We start from the raw sequence: 25,415 nt of genomic DNA on the forward strand, positions 1-25,415 counted from the left end.
TGTCCCTGGTGAAGGGCGTCAGGTAGAGACGTGGAGTTATTAGCTTCTGGGGTTCACTCCTCCTCCTTGGGGAGTGGGAACTGATCAGCTTACCTCCTGACTGGACTCAGCACCAGCACTTGACCTTGTCTGCCTCTTGTGCAGTGCTGGGAACACAGGTGGAGGCTGCTGAAGGGAACATCTGCTCTCTAAGCAGCACTTCCTGGTTTCTGGCTTCTCTTCGAACGCCTGAGGATTGAGACTTTCTTTTTTCTTTTTTTGATTTCTTTATTTGGGGGATTAATGTTTTACAGTTGACAGTAAATACAGTATAAATACATGCATAACATTTCTCAGTTTTCCATACAACAATACAACCCTCCACTTCTTTTTTATTTTTATTTTTTATTTTATTTTACTTTTTTACCAGAGCATTGCTCAGCTATGGCTTATGGTGGTACAGGGGATTGAACCTGGGACTTCGGAGCCTCAGATATGAGAGTCTCTTTGCATAATCATTATGCTATCTACCCCCACCCTGAGACTTTATTTTTCTGTCTAATTAATTTTTTTTATTTTATAATGATTTTATTTTTTTATTAATGAGAAAGAGAGGAAGAGAGAGAGAAAGAACCAGACATCATTCTGGTACATGTGCTGCTGGGGATTGAACTCAGGACCTCATGCTTGAGAGTCCAGTGCTTTATCCATAGTGCCACTTCCCAGACCACGAGACTTTATTTTTCTGCAACTGATCATTTCTACTCCCCTCAGTGGGGTTCAAAGACTAAAGGAATCTACCCCCTGCCTGGACTTGGCCAGCCCAGGCCAGAGAAGCTATCCTAGACCTGGGAGTGAGGCCTATTCTGTTGCTGCCCAGAGCTGAAAGAGAATGAGACCCACCTGGCCTTACCAGCCTGTCTGTGTGGTGACAGGGCCCCAGGAGGAGGCAGCCAGGATCTTAGCCCCTGCGTGGGAGGGAGACAAGCTTCATGACAACACCTGCCTGCCCAGCACCTCCCAGCACGCTCCACACTTTCTCTCCTTCCCTTTCCCGGGGGGAGGGTATCTGCCCCTTCCTTTCTGGGTGACCAGAGAAACTGGGGCATGGGTGTGGAGTGGAGCCAGGCACCTCTGCATCTTGCCTTCCAGCCTTGGGCTCAGGCTCTGCCTGAACCTCCTGGGGATGATGGACAGCCCTGAGGAGGAGAAAGTGGCTCAGTGCCAGAGTAGGCAGGGGTCCCCTGGCACACCTCTGTGCCCACCATAGTTGGGCTCTCCTTCACCTTTTCTTCCCTCCTCCATCATTCCAAAGGGATCAAAGACTTAGAATGGAACAATGAGAGGAGGCAGGACCAAGCCTGAGGGGAGGTGAAAGATGCCAAAGTAGGTGTTCACATTTTTCCTGGATTTAGTTTCCATTAAGAGCATTCAGCCAGCACCTTGCATGGGACCTAGCACCTGGCAGTGATGCTGATGGGCTTCGGCATGACTGGGCTCCAAGGACAGGAGAAAACTGGAGGGCAGGCAAGCCTGGCAGCTTGCCCAGGGCATCTGGCACCCCACACTCTCCTATCTGGGGTGCTCCTGGGCCAGTCTTGGACTTTTTAATTTTCTTTTTCAATTTTTAAAAACATTTAAAAATTGTTTTAAATAATTATTTATTCCCTTTTTGTTGCCCTTCTTTTATTGTTGTAGTTATTGTTGTTGTTATTGATGTCATTGTTGTTGGATAGGACAGAGAGAAATGGAGAAAAATGGGGAAGACAGAGAGGGGGAGAGAAAGATAGACACCTGCAGACCTGCTTCACCGCCTGTGAAGCGACTCCCCTGCAGGTGGGGAGCTGGGGGCTCAAACCGGAATCCTTATGCCGGTCCTTGCACTTTGTGCCACCTGCTCTTAACCCGCTGCACTACCGCCGGACTCCCTAAAATATTTTATTTATTTGTCAATGAGAGGGATAGGAGGAGAGAGAGAGAGAGAGAGAGAGAGAGAACCAGACATCACTCTGGTACATGTGCTGCTGGGATCGAACTCAGGACCTCATGCTTGAGAGTCCAATGCTTTATCCACTGCGCCACCTCCCGGACCACTTAGTTTTATTTTTCATTCAAGTTTTTTTTTTTATTTTTTAAAAAAATATTTATTTACTTTCCTTTTTGTTGCCCTTTTTTTTAATTGTTGTTGTAGTTGATGTTGTTATTGATGTCATTGTTGGTAGATAGGACAGAGAGAAATGGAGAAAGTAGGGGAAGATAGAGAGAGGAAGAGAAAGACAGACACCTGCAGACCTGCTTCATTGCTTGTGAAGTGACCTCCCTGCAGGTGGGGAGCCAGGGGCTCGAACTGGGATGCTTATGCCGGTCTTCATTAAAGATTTTATAGGGTGGAGGGTAGACAGCATAATGGTTATTCAAACAGACTCTCATGCCTGAGGCTCCAACGTCCCAGGTTCAGTCCCCCACACCAACCATAAGACAGAGCTGAACAGTGCTGTGGTTAAAAAATTAAAAAATAAAAAGATTTTATTAACACAAGATGGGAGGGTGGAGTGGGGGAAGAAACATCACAAACCAGAACCTCATTTGAACACACAAGATGCTAGGGATTGGACTCGGGACCTCATGTTTCCAAGTTCAGTTCCTCACTGCACTACCTCTTGATCCACTGACTTTGACTTTTAAATTCTACACAAAGGAGACTCACTGTCTTCCCTTCAGTGAGGTCTTAGTTCAGCCTTTGGGTCCAGAAAATAACCTGGAGGAACACAAGGACCTAGTATTGAACCACCCCTTCCCTGCAGATCTTTAAAAATATATATTTACTTGAGGAATGGATGGTAGCGCACTGGGTTAAGAACACATAGTGCAAAGCACAAGGCTCCTGGTTCAAGTCCCTGACTCCCCACCAGCAGGGGGGGTCTCTTTGCAAGCAGTGAAGCAGGTCTGCGGGTGTCTCTCCCCCCCCCCCCATCATTCCTTCCTCTCTCAATTTCTCTCTGTCCTCTCCAACAACAACAATGGAAAAAAGATGGCCTCCAGGAGCAATGGATTTGTAGTGCAGGTACTGAGCCCCAGTGATAACCCCAGGAGGCAGGGGAAAACATATATATATATGTATACATGTATACTTACTTTATTTATAAATAGCTCCACTGCTCCTGGAGGCTATTTTCCCCTTTTGTTGCCCTTGTTTTTTTCTTTTTTGATTGTTGTTGTGGTTATTATTGTTGTTATTATCAATGTCCTTGTTGTTGGATAGGACAGAGAGAAATCCAGAGAGGAGGGGAAGACAGACAGGGGGAGAGAAAGATAGACACCTGCAGACCTGCTTCACTGCTTGTGAAGCTACTACCCCCCTGCAGGTGGGAAGCTGGAGGCTCGAACCAGGATCCTTACGCTGGTCCTTGTGCTTTGCGCCACATGCGCTTAACTTGCTGTGCTGCTGCCCGACCACCTCTTTTTATTTTTAATCATACATGTACACACACACACACACACACACACAAACACACACACACCAGAGAACTACTCAGCTCTAATTTATGGTAGTACAAGGGGATTGAACCTGGGACCTTGTAATCTCAGACATAAAAGTTCATTTGCATAACTGTTACGCTGTCTCTCCTGATTTTTAAAAAAACTATATATATATATATTTAAATTTTATTTATTATTGGATAGAGACAGAGAGAAATTGAGAAGGGAGGGTGGGGAGATAGAGAGGGGCCAGGTGGTGGCACACCTGGTTAAGCGCACACTTATAGTGTGCAAGGACCCAGGTTCAAGCCCCTGGTCTCCATCTGCAGGAGGGAATCTTCACGAGTGGTAAAGCAGTGCTGCAGGTGTCTCTCTGTTTCTCTCCCTCTATATATCCCCTTGCCCTCTCAACTTCTCTCTGTCTCTGTCCAATAATAAATAAATAAATAAATACATTTTAAGAGAGGGAGTCGGGCAGTAGCACAGCAGGTTAAGCGCATGTGGCGCAAAGTGCAAGGACCAGCGTAAGGATCCTGGTTCAAGCCCCCAGCTCGCCACCTGCAGGGGGGTCGCTTCACAAGCAGTGAAGCAGGTCTGCAGGTGTCTTATCTTTCTCTCCCCCTGTCTGTCTTCCCCTCCTCTCTCCATTTCTCTCTGTCCTATCTAACAACAATGACATCAATAACAACAATAATAACTACAACAATAAAACAACAAGTAACAAAAAGGGAATAAATAATAAATAAATAAAAACATTTTTAAAAGTACAATAAAAAAAAGAAGAAAAGAGAGGGACCTGCTCACTACTTGTAAAGCATTCCTCTGCAGGTAGGGACCAGGGGCTTGAATCTTGGTCCTTGTGCTCTGTAATATGTGCATATAACCAGGTACGCCACCACCTGCCCCTCCAAAAAAATTATATATTCACTAATCACACACACACCACAGCATTACTGCGGCATATATAATGCCAGGGATCAAACTCAGGACCTCATGCTTGCTAGTCCAACACTGTATCTACTGTATCACCTCCCAGGCCACCCGGATTTAAAAGATTAGGAGACCTGAATCCATCCTCTCAGGGAGGCTGTTAGATCATCATGGTCTGCAGAGGTGGTGCTGGCCATCATGCTTGCTGGGTGCTCTGTTAGGCTGGTAGGATGACAAGTGGGTAAGCTAGGTGGGCAGGGATAGAGAAGGACTATAAAGCAGGAAGGACTGAGGTTAGACATTATGAAGACATTAGGTGAGACATGTCTCACCTGCCTTTCAGAAGAAAAGGAGACATTGGCCCCACAGCAAGCTGTCTCTCCTGTTCCCCTGAAGCATTCTGGGAATTGCATTGAGGAATGCCTGGCTGTCTGACACTTTGCTTCCCACTTCATCTGTTACTGGAAGCCATAACAGTGCCAGCTGCTGGCCTCCTCTCCTGGCTCTGGCTCTCTCTAGGTGCCCAGTCTCCTGGGTGCTCCGATCTTTATAAGCAAGGAACTCTCTGGCCTATAGGCTTCTGACTGTTGCAGATTCTGGGGAATCTGCTTTTGAGTCATTGTAACTGATGACTGGCTTGCTTTCTATCAGAGCTCCCTTGCTGTACTCTCCTGTGCCCGGGGCAGGCAGAGATTGCTGGGACTGGGCTAGCCAGCCCTTCTGGTTGCTCCAAGCGTGGGTAGGTGGAGTTGGGGCTGGGAGGGGCTGTTGCCCCCGGCTTTCTGGACTCCTTTGAATCTGCTGCCTGCCACCTTAGTGAGAGGATGTTGAGTTCCCTTCATTTTTTTCCTCCAGAGTCAAACCTGGTTGGTTGGGATGAAGTTGGGGCAGGGTACAGGGAATGAAGTTCCCAAATCTACCCAATTTTTCACCAAAGCCAGCCTCCTGTTGAGAGAACTATTCCATCCTCATTCTTCTGGAGTCTTTCTTTCCTGACTGAGGTGTGGAGACTCCAGATCTGTATTTAGTTCCAGTTCCTACACCCCCTCATGCATCTTTCCAGGCCTGGGAGAACCCATCTCTTACCTTCCTTGTCCATGTGCTGTCACAGCCTGAGGGCAGGCGGTCTCTTTGCCATTCCTGGCTGGCAGATGTCATTCAGAGATGGGCTTCAGGAGCCTCAGCCACTGTGTCCTTGGTTGGCCAGCTTCTCCAGCGCTCCCGACAGGAGGGTGAGGTCATCTAGTCCAGAGAGGACAGGTGTCCCTGGCTCCATGCCTGGAGTTGGGGGCAAGGAGGGGCCATAAGGGGGCTTGAAAATAGCAACTGTGACATCAGGAAGGGGGAGGGGGATGCAGGTCCAGGAATAACCAGGCTATTAAAAGGCTCCAGTGAGGTCAGGGGGCCAAGTGGGATCTCTGCACCATTGGGAAGCATGACCCGGGGAGAAAGGACTAGCTAGTGGTGATGGTGTTTGATGGGTGGCACCAGTCCTCACAGACACCAATCATAGGTCCCAGCAGGACCCCAGGAAGAGGGCTGCTCTGCCAGGCCTGAGGGGAAGGGCCAGATGTCATTGTCCTCTTAACTCCAGAGGGCTCCAGCCACAAGGGGTCATTGTAGTGTTTTTTGTTTGTTTTTTGCCACTGGGGTTATCACTGGGATTGGTGCCTGCATGAATCCACCACTGGTTCCCAGCAGCCAGTCTTTTTTGTTGTTGTTGGAGGGAGGAGACTTATAGCACTGTCCCATCGCTTGTTCAGATTTCCCCCAGCAAGTGGGGACCAGGGTCTTGTACCTGGGTGCTTGTGCATGGTAATATGTGTGCTCTATTGCTTGTCAGGTGAGCCACCATCTAGCCCCATCATACAAGTTAATGGAAATTCAGGAATGAAGACACACACACACACACACACACAGACACACACACACATATAAATTCAGGATAGCTTCATGAACTCACTCACTTAGAAAACAGTGGGCTGTGGTGATCAGCACTTTGATTTGAGCCTTCAACATGGAAACCTTGTACATAAGCAGGTAGGGCTGCTTATGACCAGGGCAAGTGACTTCATCTCTTTGTGCCTTAGCTTCCCCACTTGCACTTTTCTCCTGAGGTTATCGTGCAAAATAAGTCAAATGATGTAGGTACTGCTCTTAGCATTGTATCTGTCATGTTGCCAGGGAAGAGACTGGGCAGATGCTCCCTGTCCCCTTTCTTGGGTGGGGGCGAGGCCTATCCAGCAAAAGTGTCCCTGTCCCTTGGAGGGAAGCTGAGCAGCCTAAAAATATGACACCCTAGTAAGCAGGAGGGAGATGCATTTTGCTGTTGCTCAGGGGTGTCTCCCTGCTGGTCACTGGGTAGGGAGACACCTTCCAGCTGAGAGGGGAGAGAATAAACAAACTTCCATCTGGTTATTGGTACTTAGGAAAGATGCAACACTAGGGTTGTTGGTCCATTCTGCCACCCTCTCCTAGGCCCTTCCGCTTCCTCTGCCTACTCTGAGTGGCAGGAGGGTAGACAGCCCCTCACCTGCAAACAACAGCACTAGAGCTACTCCCAGACGATTGGATCCTCTGGCCAGCCCTTCCCAGGCATAGCCTCTGGCCACCAGGCTCTGTGGCCTTGGCCCTGAGTGCAGGCCCTCCTCTGTTCCCATCCCCCTCCCTGGTGCTTCCTCCTGGGGTGGAACGCGCCTCCCCCCCATGGGGCCTCAGCCAGGCCTGGGCTCCTGGCAGCCGGCCTGCGGCTCCCTGAGCATGCTCCACCTATTTATAGATAGGGCCCTCCCCCAACTGCTATTTCAGTCTCTTGCCAGCTGCCGGCGGCTCATTCGGGAAGGAGGAGCAGGGAGCCGGGCCCAGAGCTGTCACCCAGGACTGGGAGGGAACACAGAGAGCCCGCCTGCCTGCTGAGCTCCCCTTCCTGTTCCCTGAGTGCCCAGCCATACAAACCCCGGCTCCTGGGAGCTGGGGAAAGACCAGTGGTTCAATGCCCCATACAGGAGAGCTGGGCCTGTAGCTCCCAGGCCTCCCTGTTCCCCTTGCTACCAGGAGGCCAGGAGTGGAGTGCCTAGGCCAGATGAGGCACCTCCCCAGCCCAAGGGTCCCAGCAGCAGCAGCCTGAGGGTGTCCCCTGAGTAGCAAGGGCCCTGCCCACCACCTCTGCTTTGGCTGACTCCCCGCCTCAGGCGGCCCCCTCCCTGGCATGCTGCTGGTGCCCAAAGCTCAGGGGCTCGTGGAGATGCTGCAGACTATCTATGAGACGGAATCCTGTTTCTCAGCAGATGGGATGTCAGGCCGGGAACCGTCCTTGGAGATCCTGCCTCGGACCCCTTTACACGGCATCCCTGTGGCAGGTAAGTCTAGCCTTGATGTTCCAGCCTGCTCTCTGCTGTGGGGCATCCTTGCCCCTGGGGTTGAGTATTCAGCTCTGAGACTCCCCTAGATAGGGTCTTCCTACTCAGATCTTCTTGGATGACTTTGTGGAGCACAGGGGAGCTGGTCCTTCCCTGGTCTAGAACTTGCCCTCCCACCATTCCCTTCAACTGCACTCCACTGCATCTCTCTAAGTCCCTTTGGCATTCCACAGGGTCGGTACCAGCTGCTGGGGGCTGTGGATTACTAGAAGATCCTGGCCTAGTTGGCACTGTGGTCAGAGGGGAGGAAGTGGGTCAGTAACCTGCCTCCACTGTCTGTTCCCCAGCCTCAGCTCCGGAAAGAAGCCAGGGCTGCAGTGTTCATGAGAGTGAAGGCTCCCCAGCCTCTCCTGCTGGTTCTTGGGGGCAGTAGGAGGAGGGCAATACTTATTGCCAGCCCCCTGGCTAGGAGCCTCTTGGGAGAACTTACCTGGGGAGGAAGCTTAATGCACTTGTGTTGGAGTGAAGCAGAGACAGGGGACCTTGGCTCTCAGCTCCCAGCTCCCCCACATCTCTCCTTTCTGCAGGCCTTGGCATGTGTATGCCCCTTTCAGGAGGATAAAGTGTAATTACTTCAGCTATCCCTTCCTGTGCAGGCTTATGGGCTCCCTAACCCTGCCACCTTCTCAGCAGGAACTTTTCTGGCCCTTCCTGGGGGTGGGGTCCCCCAGAGCTGGGCCACTCCCTCCCTCTCTCCCAGGAACCTGCTGGCAGCATCAAAGCTTTCTGGCACAGCTTCCCCACTGGGCTGGCACCACAAGATGCTTCCTTTAGGGAGGGGCCCACTGGACCCATGCCCGCTTGGCCTCTCCTGGCAGTGGTTTGGCATTTGGGTGTTGGGGTGTGTGTGTGTGTGTGTGTGTGTGTGTGTGTATGCAAGCAAGTAGGGAGTCTTTGCCTCTATATATGTGGGTGTGGCTCCCAAGCTTTAAACTGGAAGGTGGGAGCTGTGTGCCCACACAGGTGCATGAGATTTGGCTCTGAGCCACTCAAGGATAAGGTTGCAACTGGACTGGGATATGTCAGAGGACAGTGCTTTAGGAATATTTGGAAAACCCTTGGAATAAAGCCTGCCACCTGCCAGGGATGGGCTGCCCATGTAGTTTCCTAGTATAGGGGTGTGGCACTGGGGGCCAACCATTTAGAATACTTGCACCCTTGTGATGAGGCATAAACTATGGAGGACTGGCCTGGCCCTGGTCTGGGGACCCTGCAGCTCCGATTCTGGTTCTTGCCTGCTGTTCCCTACCCCTAGGGCTCTGGGAGTCAGGGTAGTCTCTTGGGAAGCCAAGGGTTGGCTGCAAAGCATCTGCTTGGGAGCATTTCTGTCCCATGTAGCAGATACCCTATCAGCCCACGCCTCCGCCCTGTCTCCACTGTCCTATGTCTCCCCGCAGTAGTTGGCAGCAGACCTGAAGTTTTCTCCCCAACTTCTTCTCTTGCCTTCTTTCCAGCTAGACCCTAGAACCTTTTGCAAACTGGAACCCTTCTCTTCACTCTTTCCTTAAGACTGCCTGCCCTGTGTAGAACTCCTCACCCCCAGCCAGTTCCTCTCCAGATCCTGTCTTTCCACCCCCTTTCCAGGCACACACACTGCCTCTGAGTGGCATGGTCTGTGCTGGCAGGAGGGAGGCGTGAGTCACCTCAGTGGCTCGGGGAGAGGGCTAAGAATGTCCCTTCTGCGCAGCTCTGATGCTGTGTCTGTGACGCGACTGGGGACAGATATAGACCTGGAGCTCGGCTGCCTTGTATTTTTTTTTTTTTTTTTTGGACTCTGGAATGTAAATAGATGTTTCAAATAGAAACGCTTTAACCTTTGGGTTAAAAAAAAAATCCACCCCGGATAAACACGGCCACGAGGGCCCAGGCAGCCTCGTGTCCCCTCCCCCCCCTTCCTCTTCCCATCTTTGATCAGTCTCCAGACAGGATGCAGAAGCCTGTAGCTGAAAAAGCAGGTGACCAGGGATATTTCTTGGACTGTGTGTGTCGCCAGGCCTTCCCAGCCCAAGAGACTGGGGGAAGGGGCTTTCTAGGGTAGTGAGTATCTGTCTGGGTTCTGGTGGCCAAACTTTGAAACTCTATTTTAAAGGCATCCTTTGCTCTCTGGGCTGCCTAGTTCCCTGCCATTCCCCAGCAGTTAGCATGGTGCCTGGCACACGGATGAATGAGTGTTGCTGGAAAGGGCTGGTATCCAGGACTGATGGCAGGACTCCGGGTCTCTATTCTGGGGCTTGCTGATTAGAGACAGCAGGGGAACTAGAACCTTGGCATGAGCAGTAGGGGGTACTTTCTACTGTTCCCCTCTCCAGAGAGAATGGGACCCAAACCACTGCTTTAGCTCCTGCATTCAGAGCTCTTTCTTGATAGATGGGTCTCCACCTTACTTTCCCACAACATTGGCACATCAAACAGGCACCCCTTCATCCAGTCCTGGTCTCAGCCGGAGGAACCCCAGAACTTCAACTCCATGTGGGATTCCCCAGGATGTACTGCTGCCAGGGAGTCCCTGCCTCCTCCTCCAGCCTGGCCTGGGCAGAGCTGTTGCTTGTCAGTGTAGGATGTGGTGAACAGGCATGCAGAGGGAGGCTGAGGATCCTGCTTGTGCCAGGAAGGGTGCCATGGATATTGGGGATTGCCAAGGGTTTTGGGTTTTTCCCTTGGATAATTTTTTTCTGCTGTTGTTTGGTGCTAAAGGTTGAACCCAGGATTTCACACAAAAGGCACACAAAGCAAGTGCTGTCCCACTAAGATACATCCCTCGTATTCCCTGTATATTCTTGTCAGTTTGTTTCATTTTTTTTTAACAGAGCACTGCTCAGCTGTGGCTTATGGTGGTCCTGGGGGATTGAAACTGGGACTTTGGCATTAAATTTTTTTTTTTGCATAACCACTATACTCCCATATCTCTTTAATTTTTTTAAATGTATTTATTAACAAGAGAGAAGTAGAGCATCACTCTGGCACATGTGATACTGGGGACCAAGTTAAGGATCTTATACTTGAAAATCCAGCCCTTTATTCACTTCACCACTTCATGGCCACTTCCTTGTACATCCTTTAAAAAAAAATCATTACTGGTGTATTGCACCAAAGTAAAAGACTCTGGGGATGGTGGGGGGGAGAGTACAGGTCCAAAAAGGATGACAGAGGACCTAGTGGGGGGGTTGTATTGTATTGTATTTGTGGAAAACTGAGAAATGTTATGCATGTACAAACTATTGTATTTACTATCAAATATAAAACATTAATCCCCCAATAAATTTTAAAAATCATTATTAATGAGAGAGAGAGATAAGAGGAGGAGTGGTCTAGCCTAAAAAGAAGAGGAAGAAAGAACCAGAATAGGGTTGGTGAAATACATACCTCACTTGGATAGTGCACTGCTTTGCCGTTTGAGCAACCAAGTTCAAGCCTGACCCCTCTGTCTTGAAGGGAGCTTCAGTGTCATGGTGTGTGTGTGTGTGTGTGTGTGTGTGTGTGTGTGTGTGTGTGTGTGTGTGTGTGTCCTATGTGAGAAAGAAAGAAAGAAATAAGAGGGAGAACCAGAGTATTGCTCTGGCACTTGCAGTGCTAGGGATTGAACTTGGAATCTGATGCTCAAGAGTCCAGTGCTTTATCCACTGAGATATACTCCTGGTCTCCCTTGTATATTCACTTTATTTCTCTCTTTCTTTCTTTTTTTATTGTTGTAGTTATTGATGTTGTTGTTGTTGGGTAGGACAGAGAGAAATGGAGAGAGGAGGGGAAGACAGAGATGGGGAGAGAAAGACAGACACCTGCAGACCTGCTTCACCGCCTGTAAAGCGACTCCCCTGTAGGTGGGGAGCTGGGGGCTCGAACTGGAATCCTTATGCTGGTCCTTGAGCTTAGCACCAACTTATTTCTCTCTTTTAAAATATTTGTATGCATCAGAGAGGGAGAGAAAGAGAGAAAGAGAGAGAGAGAACCAACCACAGTATCACTATGGTACATGTGCTGCCAGGGATAGAACTCTGGAACTCATGCTTATATTATAAGTCCAGTGTTTTGTCCACTGGACCACCCCTGTATATTTTTATCCATGTTCTTCAGACTATTCTAAGATAGACAGAGATAGAGAGTTTGTGAGAATGTGGGGGTGAGGTGGGGGATGGTGGTGCAGGGAAGGTAGAAAGGGCAAGACTCTTGGAAGGGACTAAATAGGCACCGAGTGCAAGGTATTGGGTATTTTCCTTACTTTATCTCTTTTAGGAAGCTAATAATAGCCATGTTTTGCAATTGGAAGATCAGAAAGTTTAAAGAATTTGCCCAAGGTCACAGAATAAAGTGGCAGCTGGGATTCAGACTCTGAATCTCTGAGCAGAGCCGTTGCTAACCTGCACAAAAGCTCCATTGTCAGAATTTCAGATGGTGGCCCTTCTTCCAGATAAAAAGAGGAGTCCATGGCTTAATCATTAGTGTGTGGGCTTGATTTCAGTGCCACTTTCTCCTTTTTCTTTGGGACATTCTTAGGGTCTTGTGCATGTGTAATCTCTCTGCAAGTGATTTTTTCCCCTTCCATTCAGAAAGAGAGAGGCAGAGAGAGAGAGAGAGAGAGAAAGAAAGAAACACCACAGCACCACCATTTCCTTTGGTGCCACAGCACACTCCCAGGTAGTGCTGGGGCTTGACTTGGGTTGTGCATGAGCCAAGCAGTTACCCTACCTGGTGAGCTATTTCTCCAGACCTGCCCCTTTCCCAGATACACAGGTGTGGGTCCCAAGATTTGAATGGAAAGGTAGACTGTACCTGTGACTTGGCTCTGGGTCCCCCCTCCCCCAAGGGATGAGGTTACAGCTGGGCTGGGCTATATGTCTTTGTAAGACTGGAAAAACCTTTGGCACAAGACCTGCCACCTGCCTGGGGACTGGGTGGCTCATGCTGTCTCCCAGTGTCGCAGTACTCTCATAGAGCACACAGAGCAGATTGCTTGCTGGGTCTCAGCGTGCCTGTAGCTTGTGCTCCTAGAGGATGGAGGCCAGGCTGGCTTTGGAGAAATTCCTGAACTTTTTGAGTGGAGGCTTTGTTTTCTCTGAGCTCTGAGAATACTTGCTCAGCTATCTCCCTCCCTGCAGGGACTGCAGTCCAAGGGGAAGAGAGGGGCCTCAGCAGCGAAGACAAACCCCCTATCCCATGTAGGCAGTTTCCCCTGCTCCTATCCGCTCTGTCTTCATGCTCTCTTCTTGTTTTTTAGACCCTCAGCTGTCCCTCCTGCACAGCTGTCAGACAGGAAATCAGATTAACTGTGTCCACACTCACAGCTGTAGCAGCTGTCAGGTTGGCAGCAGGAATAAGTGCAGTTAGCCTGGAGACACTGTGAGAAAGTGGGTCTCAAACATTCACTTTCAGCCAAATCACCAAAATCTAGATTAAAATACAGATTCCCGGGCCAGGGAGATAGCATAATGGTTATGCAAAATACTTAAAAATTTTTTTATTCATCATTGCATAGAGACAGAGAGAAATTGAGAGGAGTGGGGGAGGTAGAGAGGGAGAGAGAAAGAGAGACACCTGCAGCCCTGCTTCACCCACTTGTGAAGCTTTCCCCCTGCAGGTGGGGAGCAGGGGCTTGAACCTGGGTCCTTGTGCACTGTAGTGTGTATACTTGACAGGTGCACCACCACCTGCCCCCCCCCCTTTAAGTATCTTTACTTATTGGATAGAGACAGCCAGAAATCAAGAGAGAAGGGGGGGAGTAGATAGCACAATGGTTATGCAAACAGACTCTCATGCCTGAAGCTCTGTCAAGTTCCAGGTTCAATCCCTTGTACCACTAGCTGAGCAGTGCTCTTGTTAAAAAAAAAAAAAAAAAAAAAAGGAAGAAGTGATAGAGAGTGAAACAGACAGACACCTATAGCCCCTGCTTTACCACTTGTGAAGCTTTCCCCCCGCAGGTGGGGACTGGGGGCTCGAACCCAGGTCCTTGCACATTGTAATATGTGCGCTCAACCAGGTGCACCACCACCCGGCCCCAGGTTCAGAATCCTTAGGGAAACCCAGGAATCAGCATTTTTGTAGCTCTCAGTTGGTTGTGATGTGAGTCTTTTCAGGACACACTTGGAGTCACCAGCATTCCTGGGAAGTCTTGGTGGACTTTGGGACTCCTGGGAGAAAGGCCTTCTGCAAAGGGAGGAGGGCTGTCACTCCAGTGTGGGGGCACATCCAGCTCCCTGCAGCCGATAGTCTGAAGAGAGACAATGTGTAGATACTGGGGAGCAAGTGTGTAAACTCCAGCAGGGGTGGGGGGGACTATGGCATATGGCCAGGTGGGCATAGCAGCATACTGAACTCTCAGAACTGGGTTGTATTTGGTTTTACTAATTTTCCCTGTGTCTGGGATTTCACCACTCCAGGCTAATTGTTTTTTTTTTTAATATATATTATATATATATATATTTTTTTTTTTGCCTCCAGGGTTATTGCTGGGGCTTGGTGCCTGTACTATGAATCCACTGCTCCTGGAGGCTATTTTTTCCCCCATTTTTGTTGCCCTTGTTGTTGTTATTGTTGTATTGCTATTGTTTTTGTTGGATAGGACAGAGAAATTGAGAGAGGGAAGAAGACAGAGAGGGGGAGAGAAAGATAGACACCTGCAGACCTGCTTCACCGCCTGTGAAGTGACCGACCCCCCCTGCAGGTGGGGAGCCGGAGCTCGAACCAGGATCCTTGTGCTTTGTGCCATGTGCGCTTAACCCTCTGTGCTACTGCCTGCCCCTCCTTTTTTTTTTTTAAATATTTATTTTATTTATTTATTCCCTTTGTTGCCCTTGTTGTTTTATTGTTGTAGTTATTATTGTTGTTGTCATTGTTGGATAGGACAGAGAGAAATGGAGAGAGGGAGGGGAAGAGAGAGAAGAGGAGAGAAAGATAGACACCTGCAGACCTGCTTCACCGCCTGTGAAGCGACTCCCCTGCAGGTGGGGAGCCGGGGCTCAAACCAGGATCCTTATGCCGGTCCTTGTGCTTTGCGCCACCTGCGCTTAGCCCACTGTGCTACAGCCCGACTCCCCTGCCCCTCCTTTTTAAAAATATTTGTAGGGGCCTGGAGGTGGTGCACTTGGTTAAGTATACACATATTACAGTGCGCAAGGATCCAGGTTCAAGCCCCTGCTCCCCACCTGCAGGGGGAAAGCTTCACAAGTGGTGAAGCAGGGCTGAAGGTATCTCTCTGTCTCTCTCCCTCTCTGTCTTCCCCTCTCAATTTCTGTCTCTTTACAATAATAAATAATAAGTTTAAAAAAATTTGTATTTATTTATTATTGGATAGAGACAGAAATTGGGAAGTGAGGGGGAGATACAGAAGGAAAAATAATAGGGAGACACCTGCAACCCTGCTTCACCACTCATGAAGCTTTTCCTTTGCCAGTGGGGACCAGGGGCTTGAACCTGGATCCTTTCACATTGTAACGTGTGCTTAAGCAGGTGCGCCACCGTCTGGCCCCTTCCGATCTAGTTTTTCAGATAGTGACACAGGCAAAACAAACAAATCCAGAACAACAAAGCTTCTTCAATGTAGTGGGGGCCAGGCTCAAATGTGGGTCACACACATAGCAAAGCAATGCACTATACAAATGAGCTGTTTCACCAGCCCTGGCTGAGTTGTACTTGTGGGGTAAGGATGAGCTCTTGTCTTGGGCCCTGCTGCCCACCCCAGGTGTGGAGCAAGCAGTCTCAGCAACAGCTGCAGACTCTGCAGGATTAGTGGCCTCTGAATTACCTCATGCTTGGTGCCCAAGTGTTTCCTGGATATGGCTGGGCTGGAGAAGCCAATCTATTTCACCACATAGTAAGTACCCCAAGATCGGCAGCTAATTTTCCCATGAGACGTATTCTGTGACCTCTACCATGCCACTGTACCCCTTGGGGCATATTCTGCCTTGACATTCCTGGGGATTCTGTTCATTTGACACACCCCCATACTTCCTGCTTTTACTGTGCTAGCCAGCTGCCCTTGTCTAGATTCTAGGGGTGTGTGTGTGTGTGTGTGTGTGTGTGTGTGTGTTTGTGTGTGTGTGTTGTGTCGTGTCACTATGGATTGAACCCAGAGCCTTATACATACCAGGCACATGCTTTGTCACTGAGCTATATCCCCAGCTAGATCCTGAGATCCTCAATACAGAGTATGACTCTTTGCTTCATCTCTTTAAATTCAGAAGCAGCCCTTAAGGTTTCTCCTGTGGGTGGCAAAGAAAGAGCCAGAAGACCTTAGGGCAATCGTTGGCTTCCCCATCTTCTTTCCAAATGATTCTCTCTTTTTAAGATTTTTTATTTGTTTAATTTTTATTTGTTTATTTGTATTTATTTATTTTCCCTTTTGTTGCCCTTGTTTTTTATTGTTGCTGTAGTTATTGTTGTTATTGATGTCGTTGTTGTTAGATAGGACAGAGAGAAATGGAGAGAGAAGGGGAAGACAGAGAAAGATAAGACACCCGCAGACCTGCTTCACACCGCCTGTGTAGCGGCTCCCCTGCAGGTGGGGAGCCAGGGGCTCAAACAGGATCCACGTGTGCTTAATCTGCTGCACTACTGCCCAACTCCCTGGGTTTTATTGCTTTATTAATGAGAAAGGAGGAGAGAGAAAGAACCAGACATCACTCTAGTACATGTGCTCCCAGGGATTAAACTCAACATCTCACCCTTGAGAGTTCAATATTTTATCTACTGTGCCACTTCCCAGACCATGTGGACAGATATCTCTCTGGCCTCACTTTCCCCCTCTGTCACCTGCAAAGTTGAGTTGCTGATACTTAGGCCCTTCCTGAAGTGGGTTGCATGTGGCTTCTGCCTTGTGAAAAGAGGGGCTAAGTGCCCTCAGTGAGTATGTGGAGTCAAGTTAGGGAAGGAGGTATGGCCTTCCGTGAACACATCAACTATAGATACCAGGCAAGACTTTCTGAATGCTTGGAACTAAGTCTTGGAGATCAAGGACTGGAACATATGATCGTTTGTGCTAAATAATGTTTTTGAGGAACAGGAGAGATCTCACCGCTGTGGACTCAGTGAGGGGGACAGAGTGGCCCTTCCTTGAGGTAGCAAGGGAGAAGAGACAGCTACAAGTGCTGTGGATAGGTGGAGACTCTTCCTAGAGATTTCATTCCCAGCATGGGGGCCCAGCTGATGGCCACTACAGCTGGCTCTGCATGGGGCCCAGTGGGAAGGGCTCTGATTAGGACAGGAATACAGATCGACCTTGGGACAATCCCAAATGAGAGGGCTTAGCCCGTACTTTGGCAGAGGTCTGAGACTAGCTTCTGTTGACGCAAGGAGGTTTATGACTTGATCCTCTGTAATTCTATATATCCTTTAAAAACATTCTGAGAAGAGATCTATTGGTTTCAGTGAATTGCCAAAGGGGTCCAGGAAATGAAACATGTCAGGAGCCATTAATAATAGCCATAGCTAGTATCTGTTGAGATCTTCTTGGGCCGTGTGCCTACCTCCTCTGTATGTGTTATCTCTCCAGTCTCTCACAGCTTTGGGAGGTGGGTGCTATTCTTACTCCCATTTCACAGATGCCCATGCATCCTAGGGAGGTGCCTGGTGCTTTGCCCGACATGAACCCTGGTGCCCTGGTGTTCTCTTACTCCAGAGCCCTGGCTCTTAACTATTTATGTGTGCTGTGTTTGCTTATATTACATGCGGGATTGTGGAAATTGCTAGGTGAGAGCCATCCCTGATTGCACATGTAGAAATACTGCTGGGATTGTGGTAAAACCTGTTGGCCTTCCTAGTTCTGGAAGAGCACAGAAATAGATCATGGGAAATTGCCCTTTCTGGTGGGGATGGGAGTGTCACATCACAGGGAGGAGTGTGAAGTGCTATTTCCTACCTCCTTCCCAAGTCCCTTAAAGCCTGGAAGGGTACCAGAATCTTTTCTCATTCTCCAATAAGACAGAGTGAGGACAGTAGATGATTCCCCAGCCTGGCAAGAGCCAACTTGAGGGCAGAGGTGCTGGTGGAAGATGCTGCCAGCCTGATGCTTTCTGGGAGAGTCAGTAACCCAGGCCTAGGATGCACAGAGCACCCAAGGTGCACATCTATGTTCAGAGGGAACCTGTCTGAGTTGGGACTCAGGACACCTGGGTGTAGGTCCTTGTTTCACTGCTGCTTCATTAATGGAATCTTCCTGTCCCCTTGTCTGCGGAACAAGAAGGTTGGAACAGATTATCTCAAGGCTCATCTACCCTTTCTTCCTCTTTTATGCACATAACTCCTCAGACTTGGGGTTTATCAACAGAGACCTTGTCTGTGTCCTGCATCAACATTCCTAGCAGCTGGATGCACCTAGCCCTCATAGTATGCCACCTTCCTCCAATCCTGTTGTGTCAACTCCTGGGAGCTTCTTCTTCTTTTTAAATTTTTTTAAGGGAGTCAGGCAGTAGCACAGCGGGTTAAGCACAGGTGGCACAAAGTGCAAGGACTGGCGGAAGGATTCCAGTTCAAGCCCCTGGCTCCCCACCTGCAGGGAAGTCGCTTCATAGGCGGTGAAGCAGGTCTGCAGGTGTATCTCTTTCTCTCCCCCTCTTTGTCTTCCCCTCCTTTCTCCATTTCTCTCTGTCTTATCCAACAATGACGACATCAATAACAACAACAATAATAGCTACAACAATAAAACAAGGGCAGCAAAAAGGAATAAATAAATAATTTTTTTTTTTTAAGAAAGGATTAATTAACAAAACCATAGGGTAGGAGGGGTACAACTCCACACAATTCCCACCGCCCAATCTCCATATCCCACCCCCTCCCCCGATAGCTTTCCCATTCTCTATCCCTCTGGGAGCATGGACCCAGGGTCATTGTGGGTTGCAGAAGGTAGAAGGTCTGGCTTCTGTAATTGCTTCCCCGCTGAACATGGGCGTTGACTGGTCGGTCCATACTCCCAGTCTGCCTCTCTCTTTCCCTAGTAAGGTATGTCTCTGGGGAAGCTGAGCTCCAGGACACATTGGTGGGGTCTTCAATCCAGGGAAGTCTGGCCGGCATCCTGATGACACCTGGAACCTGGTGACTGAAAAGAGAGTTAACGTACAAAGCCAAACAAATTGTTGAGCAATCATGGACCCAAAGCTTGGAAAAGTGGAGAGGAAGTATTAGGGAGGTACTCACTGCAAACTCTAGTGTACTTCTGCTTTCTTACTTTGGTGCCATACTCCAAACTCAGTCAATTTCTGCTTTGCGTATAAATAAATATTTTTAATTATTATTATTATACTGTTATTATTGTTGTTGATGATGATGTCATTGTTGGATAGGACAGAGAGAAATAGAGAGAGGAGGGGAAGACGGGGAGAGAAAGATAAACACATGCAGACCTGCTTCACCACTTGTGAAGTGACTCCCCTGCAAAGTGGGGAGACAGGGGCTAGAATTGGGATCCTTGCGCCGGTCCTTGTGCTTTGTGCTTAACCTACCGCCTACCTCCTTTTTTCTTTCTTTTTTTTTTTTTAATATACCTGGGTCCTTGCGTACTGTAATGTGAGTGCTTAACTGGGTGCACCACTACCTGGCACCAGGAGTAGGGTCTTTTCATAGCCAAGTTTAAGCTTCTTGACCTGACAGGCAGGTCCACACACTGTGGTGCCCCCTCCCTACAGGGCTTCTCCTGGGAAAACTGAAGGTACCATTCCCCTACTGCTCCAGTTTGGGTCACAGATTCTGGAGTTGGTGATTCTTCCAAGTGGGCTTGGAGCTGGGGCTTGGCTTATACTGTATTTGGAGTAGAATTTTAGCCTTTCCCTTGGGCAACTAGATCTGTTTTTAAATTTTGTTTTAAAAATATTTATTTTGGGAGTCGGGCAGTAGCACAGCGGGTTAAGCGCAGGTAGCGCAAAGTGCAAAGACTGGTTAGGATCCTGGTTCAAGCCCCTGGCTCCCCACCTACAAGGGAGTCGCTTCACAGGTGGTGAAGCAGGTCTGCATGTGTCTCTTTGTTTCTCTTCCTCTCTTATCTCCCCCTTCTCTCTCAATTTCTCTCTATCCAGTAACAAATTTTAAAAAATTATTTTATTTACTTTTTTAACTATTTAAATTAAAATTTTTTTTTTACTATATTCCTTTTTTAAAAAATAGAATTATTTGGGAGTTGGGCGGTAGCGCAGCGGGTTAAGCACACGTGGCGCAAAGCCCAAGGACCGGCATAAGGATCCCGGTTCAAGCCCCCGGCTCCCCACCTGCAGGGGAGTCGCTTCACAGGTGGTGAAGTAGGTCTGCAGGTGTCTGTCTTTCTCTCCCTCCTCTGTCTTCCTCTCCTCTCTCCATTTCTCTCTGTCCTATCTAAATAATAACAAGGGCAACAAAAGGGAAAATAAATAAATATATTTAAAAAATTTTTTTTAAAAAGAATTATTTATTCCATTTTTGTTGCCCTTGTTTTATTGTTGTAGTTATTGATTTCCTCATTGTTGGATAGGACAGAGAGAAATCAAGAGGATGGGAAGACAGAGAGGGGGAGAGAAAGACAGACATCTGCCAACCTGCTTCACCGCCTGTGAAGTGACCGACCGACCCCCCCCCCCGCAGGTGGGGAGCCGGGGACTCAAACTGGGATCCTTATGCTGGTCCTTGTGCTTTGCGCCACGTGCGCTTAACCTGCTGCGCTACCGTCTGACTCCCTAAAAAAAAATATTTTATTTCTCAAGATAGATAAGTAAGTAAGCAGAGAGACAGGAAGACACACCCAACGAGAGCATCACTCTGCCATGTGCAGTGCCAGGGATTGAACACATGTGCAAGTACAGAACTCTACCACTGCATATATCCTGGGCCACTTTATTTTTATTTATTTTTTTACTATTTATTCCATTTTGTTGCCCTTATAGTTTTATTGTTGTAGTTATTATTGTTGTTATTGATGTCGTCATTGTTGGATAGGACAGAGAAAAATGGAGAGAGGAGGGCAAGACAGAGGGGGAGAGAGATACAGACACCTGCAGACCTGCTTTACCGCCTGTGAAGCGACTCCCCTGCAGGTGGGGTGCCAGGGGCTCGAACCGGGATCCTTATACCGGTCCTTGCACTTTGCGCCACCTGCACTTAATTGGGCCACTTTTTTATTTTGAACCCTTTCCCCCAGTATTTAGATTTGGGACTCTGGGCCCAGGCCCCAGCTTCCTTTCTTGTTGTTGTTGTCACAAGGACTTCACCATTAAGAGGCCAACCTTCTTTTTCTTTTTCTGTTTTTCTGAAAGAGGGGCAAGATGACAGCACTTCCTCTCTCTCTCTCTCATTGCCTCCAGGGTTATTGCTGGTGCTCAGTGCCTACACTAAGAATCCACTGCTCCTAGTGGCCAATTTTTCCTTTTATTATTATTTTTTTTTGGCTAGGACAGAGAAGAGGGGGAGTTATAGAGGGAGAGAGAAAGACACCTGCAGACCTGCTTCACCACTTGTGAAGTAAGCCTCCCTGCAGGTGGGAAGCTGGGGGCTCGAACCAGGACAGGATCCTTGTATTTTGTACTGTGTGCACTTAACCTGGTGTGCCACCACCTGACCCCCCTTTTTTTTTTCTTTTGCTAGAGACAGAGATACATAGATATATACACAGAGGGAGGGGAAACAATCACAATAATTATGGAAAAGACTTTGATGCCTGAGACTCTAAGGCTCCAGGTTCAATCCCCAGCACCTCTATGCATCTATCATCTTTCTCTCTGTATCTCTCATTAAAATAAATATTTTTGGGAATCAGGCAGTGGTGTAGTGGGTTAAGCGCACATGGTGCAAAGCACAAGGACCGGTGTAAGGATCTCGGTTTGAGCCCCCGGCTCCCCACCTGCAGGGGTGTTGCTTTACAAGCCGTGAAGCAGGTCTGCAAGTGTCTATCTTTCTCTCCCCCTCTCTGTCTTCCCCTCCTCTCTCCATTTCTTTCTGTCCTATCCAACAATGAAGACATCAGTAACAATAATAATAACTACAACAACAATAAAAAACAACAAGGGCAACAAGAAGGGAAAATAAATAAATAAATATTAAAATAAATACTTTAAAAAATATATAGGGAAGGGGGTTGGGCGGTAGCACAGTGGATTTTTTTTTAATATTTATTTTCCCTTTTGTTACCCTTGTTGTTTTATTGTTGTAGTTATTATTGTTGTTATTGATGTCATTGTAGTGGGGGGAGAGAAAGACACCTGCAGACCTGCTTTATCGCTTGTGAAGCAACTCCCCTGCAGGTGGGAGCCAGGAGCTCGAACCGGGATCCTTATGCTGGTCTTTGCGCTTTGTACAACCTGCACTTAACTCCGTGGAGGCATCATAGGTGGGTCGCACAGAAGGCTAGAGTACAGGATGCTGCTGTTCCTGAGACACCCCACTCCCAGGGAGCAGGGACAGGGTCCCCAGAAGGCGTAGAGCTTGGCATAGCCTAGACCTGGACCCTTCCCTTTGCAGAGACTCCCATATGACTGGTTAGTCCCTTTCTGTTCCTTGTAGCTCACTGTCAGAAGGAGGCATGGGGTGGGGAAAGAACCCAGGGCCTTGTACTCTTAGGGGGTCCCTCCCCCTAAGCTTTCCAGAGGCTCTTAAGCTAGCCAGCTTTCCAGCCTGTCATCTCTATCTGCTTTACCCTTTCCAGAGTTCTCCCACTTTTAAACTTTTTTTAAATATGTATTTATTTATTTATTTTAAAAAATTTTTTATATTTATTTTATTTATTCCCTTTTGTTGCCCTTGTTGTTTTATTGTTGTAGTTATTATTGTTGTTGTCGTTGTTGGATAGGACAGAGAGAAATGGAGAGAGGGAGGGGAAGACAGAGAGGAGGAGAGAAAGATAGACACCTGCAGACCTGCTTCACCGCCTGTGAAGCGACTCCCCTGCAGGTGGGGAGCCGGGGTTCGAACCAGGATCCTTATGCCGGTCCTTGTGCTTTGCGCCACCTGCACTTAGCCTGCTGCACTACAGCCCGACTCCCTAAATATGTATTTATTTATTCCCTTTTGTTGTCCTTGTTTTATTGTTGTAATTATTATTGTTGTTGTTATTGATGTCGTTGTTGTTGGATAGGACAGAGAGAAATGGAGAGAAGAGGAGAAGACAGAGAGGGGGAGAGAAAGACACCTGCAGATGGGGAGCCGGGGACTCGAACCAGGATCCTTAGACCGGTCCTTGTGCTTTGCGCCACCTGTACTTAGCCCACTGTGCTACCGCCCGACTCCCTACCACTTCTTTTTTTTTTTTTTTTAAGATTTTTTAATATGTATTTATTTCCTTTTTGTTGCCCTTGTTTGTTTTATTGTTGTTGTAGTTATTGTTGTTATTGATGCCATTGTTGTTGGATAGGACAGAGAGAAATGGAGAGAGGAGGGGAAGACAGAGAGGGGGAGAGCAAGATAGACACCTGCAGACCTGCTTCACTGCCTGTGAAGCGACTCCCCTGCAGGTGGGGAGCCGGGGACTGGAACTGGGATCCTTATGCCGGTCCTTGTGCTTTGCGCCACGTGAGCTTAACCCGCTGCGCTACCGCCCGACTCCCTACCACTTCTTTTGATCCACCAGGAGGTGGCCTTGAGTCTCCTCCTCTCCTGACACACCCTCTTCCCCTCCAGGTGCCTGGCTTTGATGGCAGCCACTGCTACCTGCTCTGCTTTACCAAGCTTGTAGAGAGCACAGATCCTCAAGGGGGTGTGAGACCAGCCATACTTTACAGGCTCCATGACAGCCCTTCTCCCCATGCCATCTCCCTGACTTCAGCCTCCAACCCTTCCACCTTTGAAGAAGCCAGAGTCTTCCCTAGCAGCTCCTGGGATACTATCTCCTGTCCAGGACTACTATACTCTACCATGCTTCCTGTGAGGACCAGGATTATCAGTGGTTTCCCTTGGTGGCCCCTCCATCTGCATACCAATGTCAGGTATCTTTGCTGTGGTAGAGGCTGCCCTGTGGGAGCCCAGTTGGGAGACTCCCCTCACCTGAACTCAGGCCCTCCCTCATTCGCAGGTCTTTTTCAAGGGAATCTGGTGCTGCTGGTGGCTGCTCCAGTCCCAGTAAGGATTATCTGTTGGGAGCCAAGAGTGATTGGCTCCTGCCTTTCCCTGAGCAGGCGAGCTGGCATCCGGCTCTCATAGCCCCAGTGCGCTATTGGGAGCAGCAGGCTGAAGCAGAGTTCCATGGGCCCAGCCAGCTTTGCCTAGAACAGAAAACTCTCCAGGCTGCTTGAGGTCTTGTTGGGCATCTCTAGGAAACACTCCAAGCTGGATGCTGGCTCCTTGCTATTGGGCTGGGGTTAGCCATCTACAGAAAGTCTCTGTAGTTTCCAAGGGCCTTCCTCCTAGAGCTGGGGAGGGAGATGGCTTAGGAAGCAAAATAAGCGTGTGTGTGTGTGTGTGTGTGTGTGTGTGTGTGTGTGTGTGTGTGTGTGTGTGTGTGTGTGTGTCTCCCCCCACCCTCCTGGCCACATCTGACCACTCTTGTAGATGTGGCTCTGGCCTGGTAGCCGCAGAGTCGTCAGTATGGCTGGTGGGCAAACCACAGAGGAATGTGCCTAGCAGTCCTGAGGAAGGGTGGTGGTGGTGGGAAGCAGCATGGGGGAGGAGAAGGGGTGTGTGAGAACTGAGATTCTGCTTTGGCTTTGCCTCTTTCCCATTCTAGCTGGGTCCAGAGGCAGTGTTCAGCTTGAGCCTATGGGACCTAGCCCCTCAGCAGATCTTGCCCTTGCTTCCTGGGTACTCAGACACTGCATGCTCCTTGGAGAGAAACAGGCCTGTCTTTTAGCCGCTTGCCCCTTATCTCAGGCCTCTTCCACTCCTATGGTGGTGGGCTGTGCTATGAGGGAGGGAGTTAGTGGCAACTGGTGGGAAGATGGGTTTTTCCTTCTTCAGGAAAGCCTGAGTTTCTCCAGCTTCTCTCTGGCCTTCATAGAATGAAGTAAGGAAAGTGAGGACTTTCTTTGGAGAAAGAAATGGAAAAGAAACATGAAGTGTTGGCCCAGCCTCTCACTTCCTCCTTCCCAGCCTTCTCTTTCCTGTTGGCAGTCAGGAGGCTTTATGGGGTGTAGGCTAGGCTTTGGGGGCTCCCTGCCATTGTGGTGTTTGCCCAGTTACCCTGGCAACCATAAGGCAGTGGTGGGGAGTGACATTCAGTGACCAGAGGACAGTGTACAAGGATCGAGAGATTGAGACCCTGCCTTCCCATAAGCCCACTCAGTTGGAATTTTTGCCATTCCCTGGTGCCCCAGACCCTAGGTGTGGGGGCCTAGCAGGCTTTGCACATTCTCCTTTCGGCAGGCTTTCTCTGGGCCTGGAGTTCTGAGATCTCTGCCTCAACTCCATGCCAGCCCCCCCTTCCTGTCTGATTCCCTTTCCTTTCCTGTCTCCTCCTCCCACCTCCTCCCTGAGCCTGCCCGCCCATTCTCTCATTCCCCCTCCCCCCAGGCACAGCTGCTGTTTGGCTCACTCTATATATAGCGGCATTTTCAGGGTAATTACAATAAAACTGTTGAAAGGAGATAATCCAGCAAAGGAAGCTAGTCTGCCTCCCAGCCCCCTCCTGTTTCTGGCTTGGTGCAGCCCTGCACCCCTTTCCCTGGCCTCCTGTTCCTGCAGAGACAGACAGCTATTGGGCCCCCATGTTAACTGAGGTCCGTGACTCAACCAGCT

At 48.9% G+C, this 25,415-nt stretch overlaps 1 protein-coding gene across 7 annotated transcripts in view; it reads left to right on the forward strand.

The window, feature by feature from the left end:
* Positions 1–25,415, forward strand: part of HDAC5 (histone deacetylase 5) — a 55,826-nt gene that overhangs the window by 10,171 nt on the left and 20,240 nt on the right. For 2 of the 7 annotated variants that reach the window (XM_016191993.2, XM_060203403.1), the window contains exon 3: positions 7,674–7,748. The exons of 1 other annotated variant lie outside the window; for it this stretch is intronic. In XM_016191993.2, the coding sequence (XP_016047479.1) occupies positions 7,674–7,748 (75 nt within the window). Of the gene's footprint in view, positions 1–7,228; positions 7,749–23,366; positions 23,672–25,415 lie in introns of those variants that run through there. 4 more of the 7 variants (XM_060203401.1, XM_060203404.1, XM_060203406.1 and 1 more) reach the window with 3 other exon arrangements.

This window comes from Erinaceus europaeus, chromosome 12, assembly GCF_950295315.1.
Source record: "Erinaceus europaeus chromosome 12, mEriEur2.1, whole genome shotgun sequence".
Classification (NCBI taxonomy): Eukaryota; Metazoa; Chordata; class Mammalia; order Eulipotyphla; family Erinaceidae; genus Erinaceus; species Erinaceus europaeus.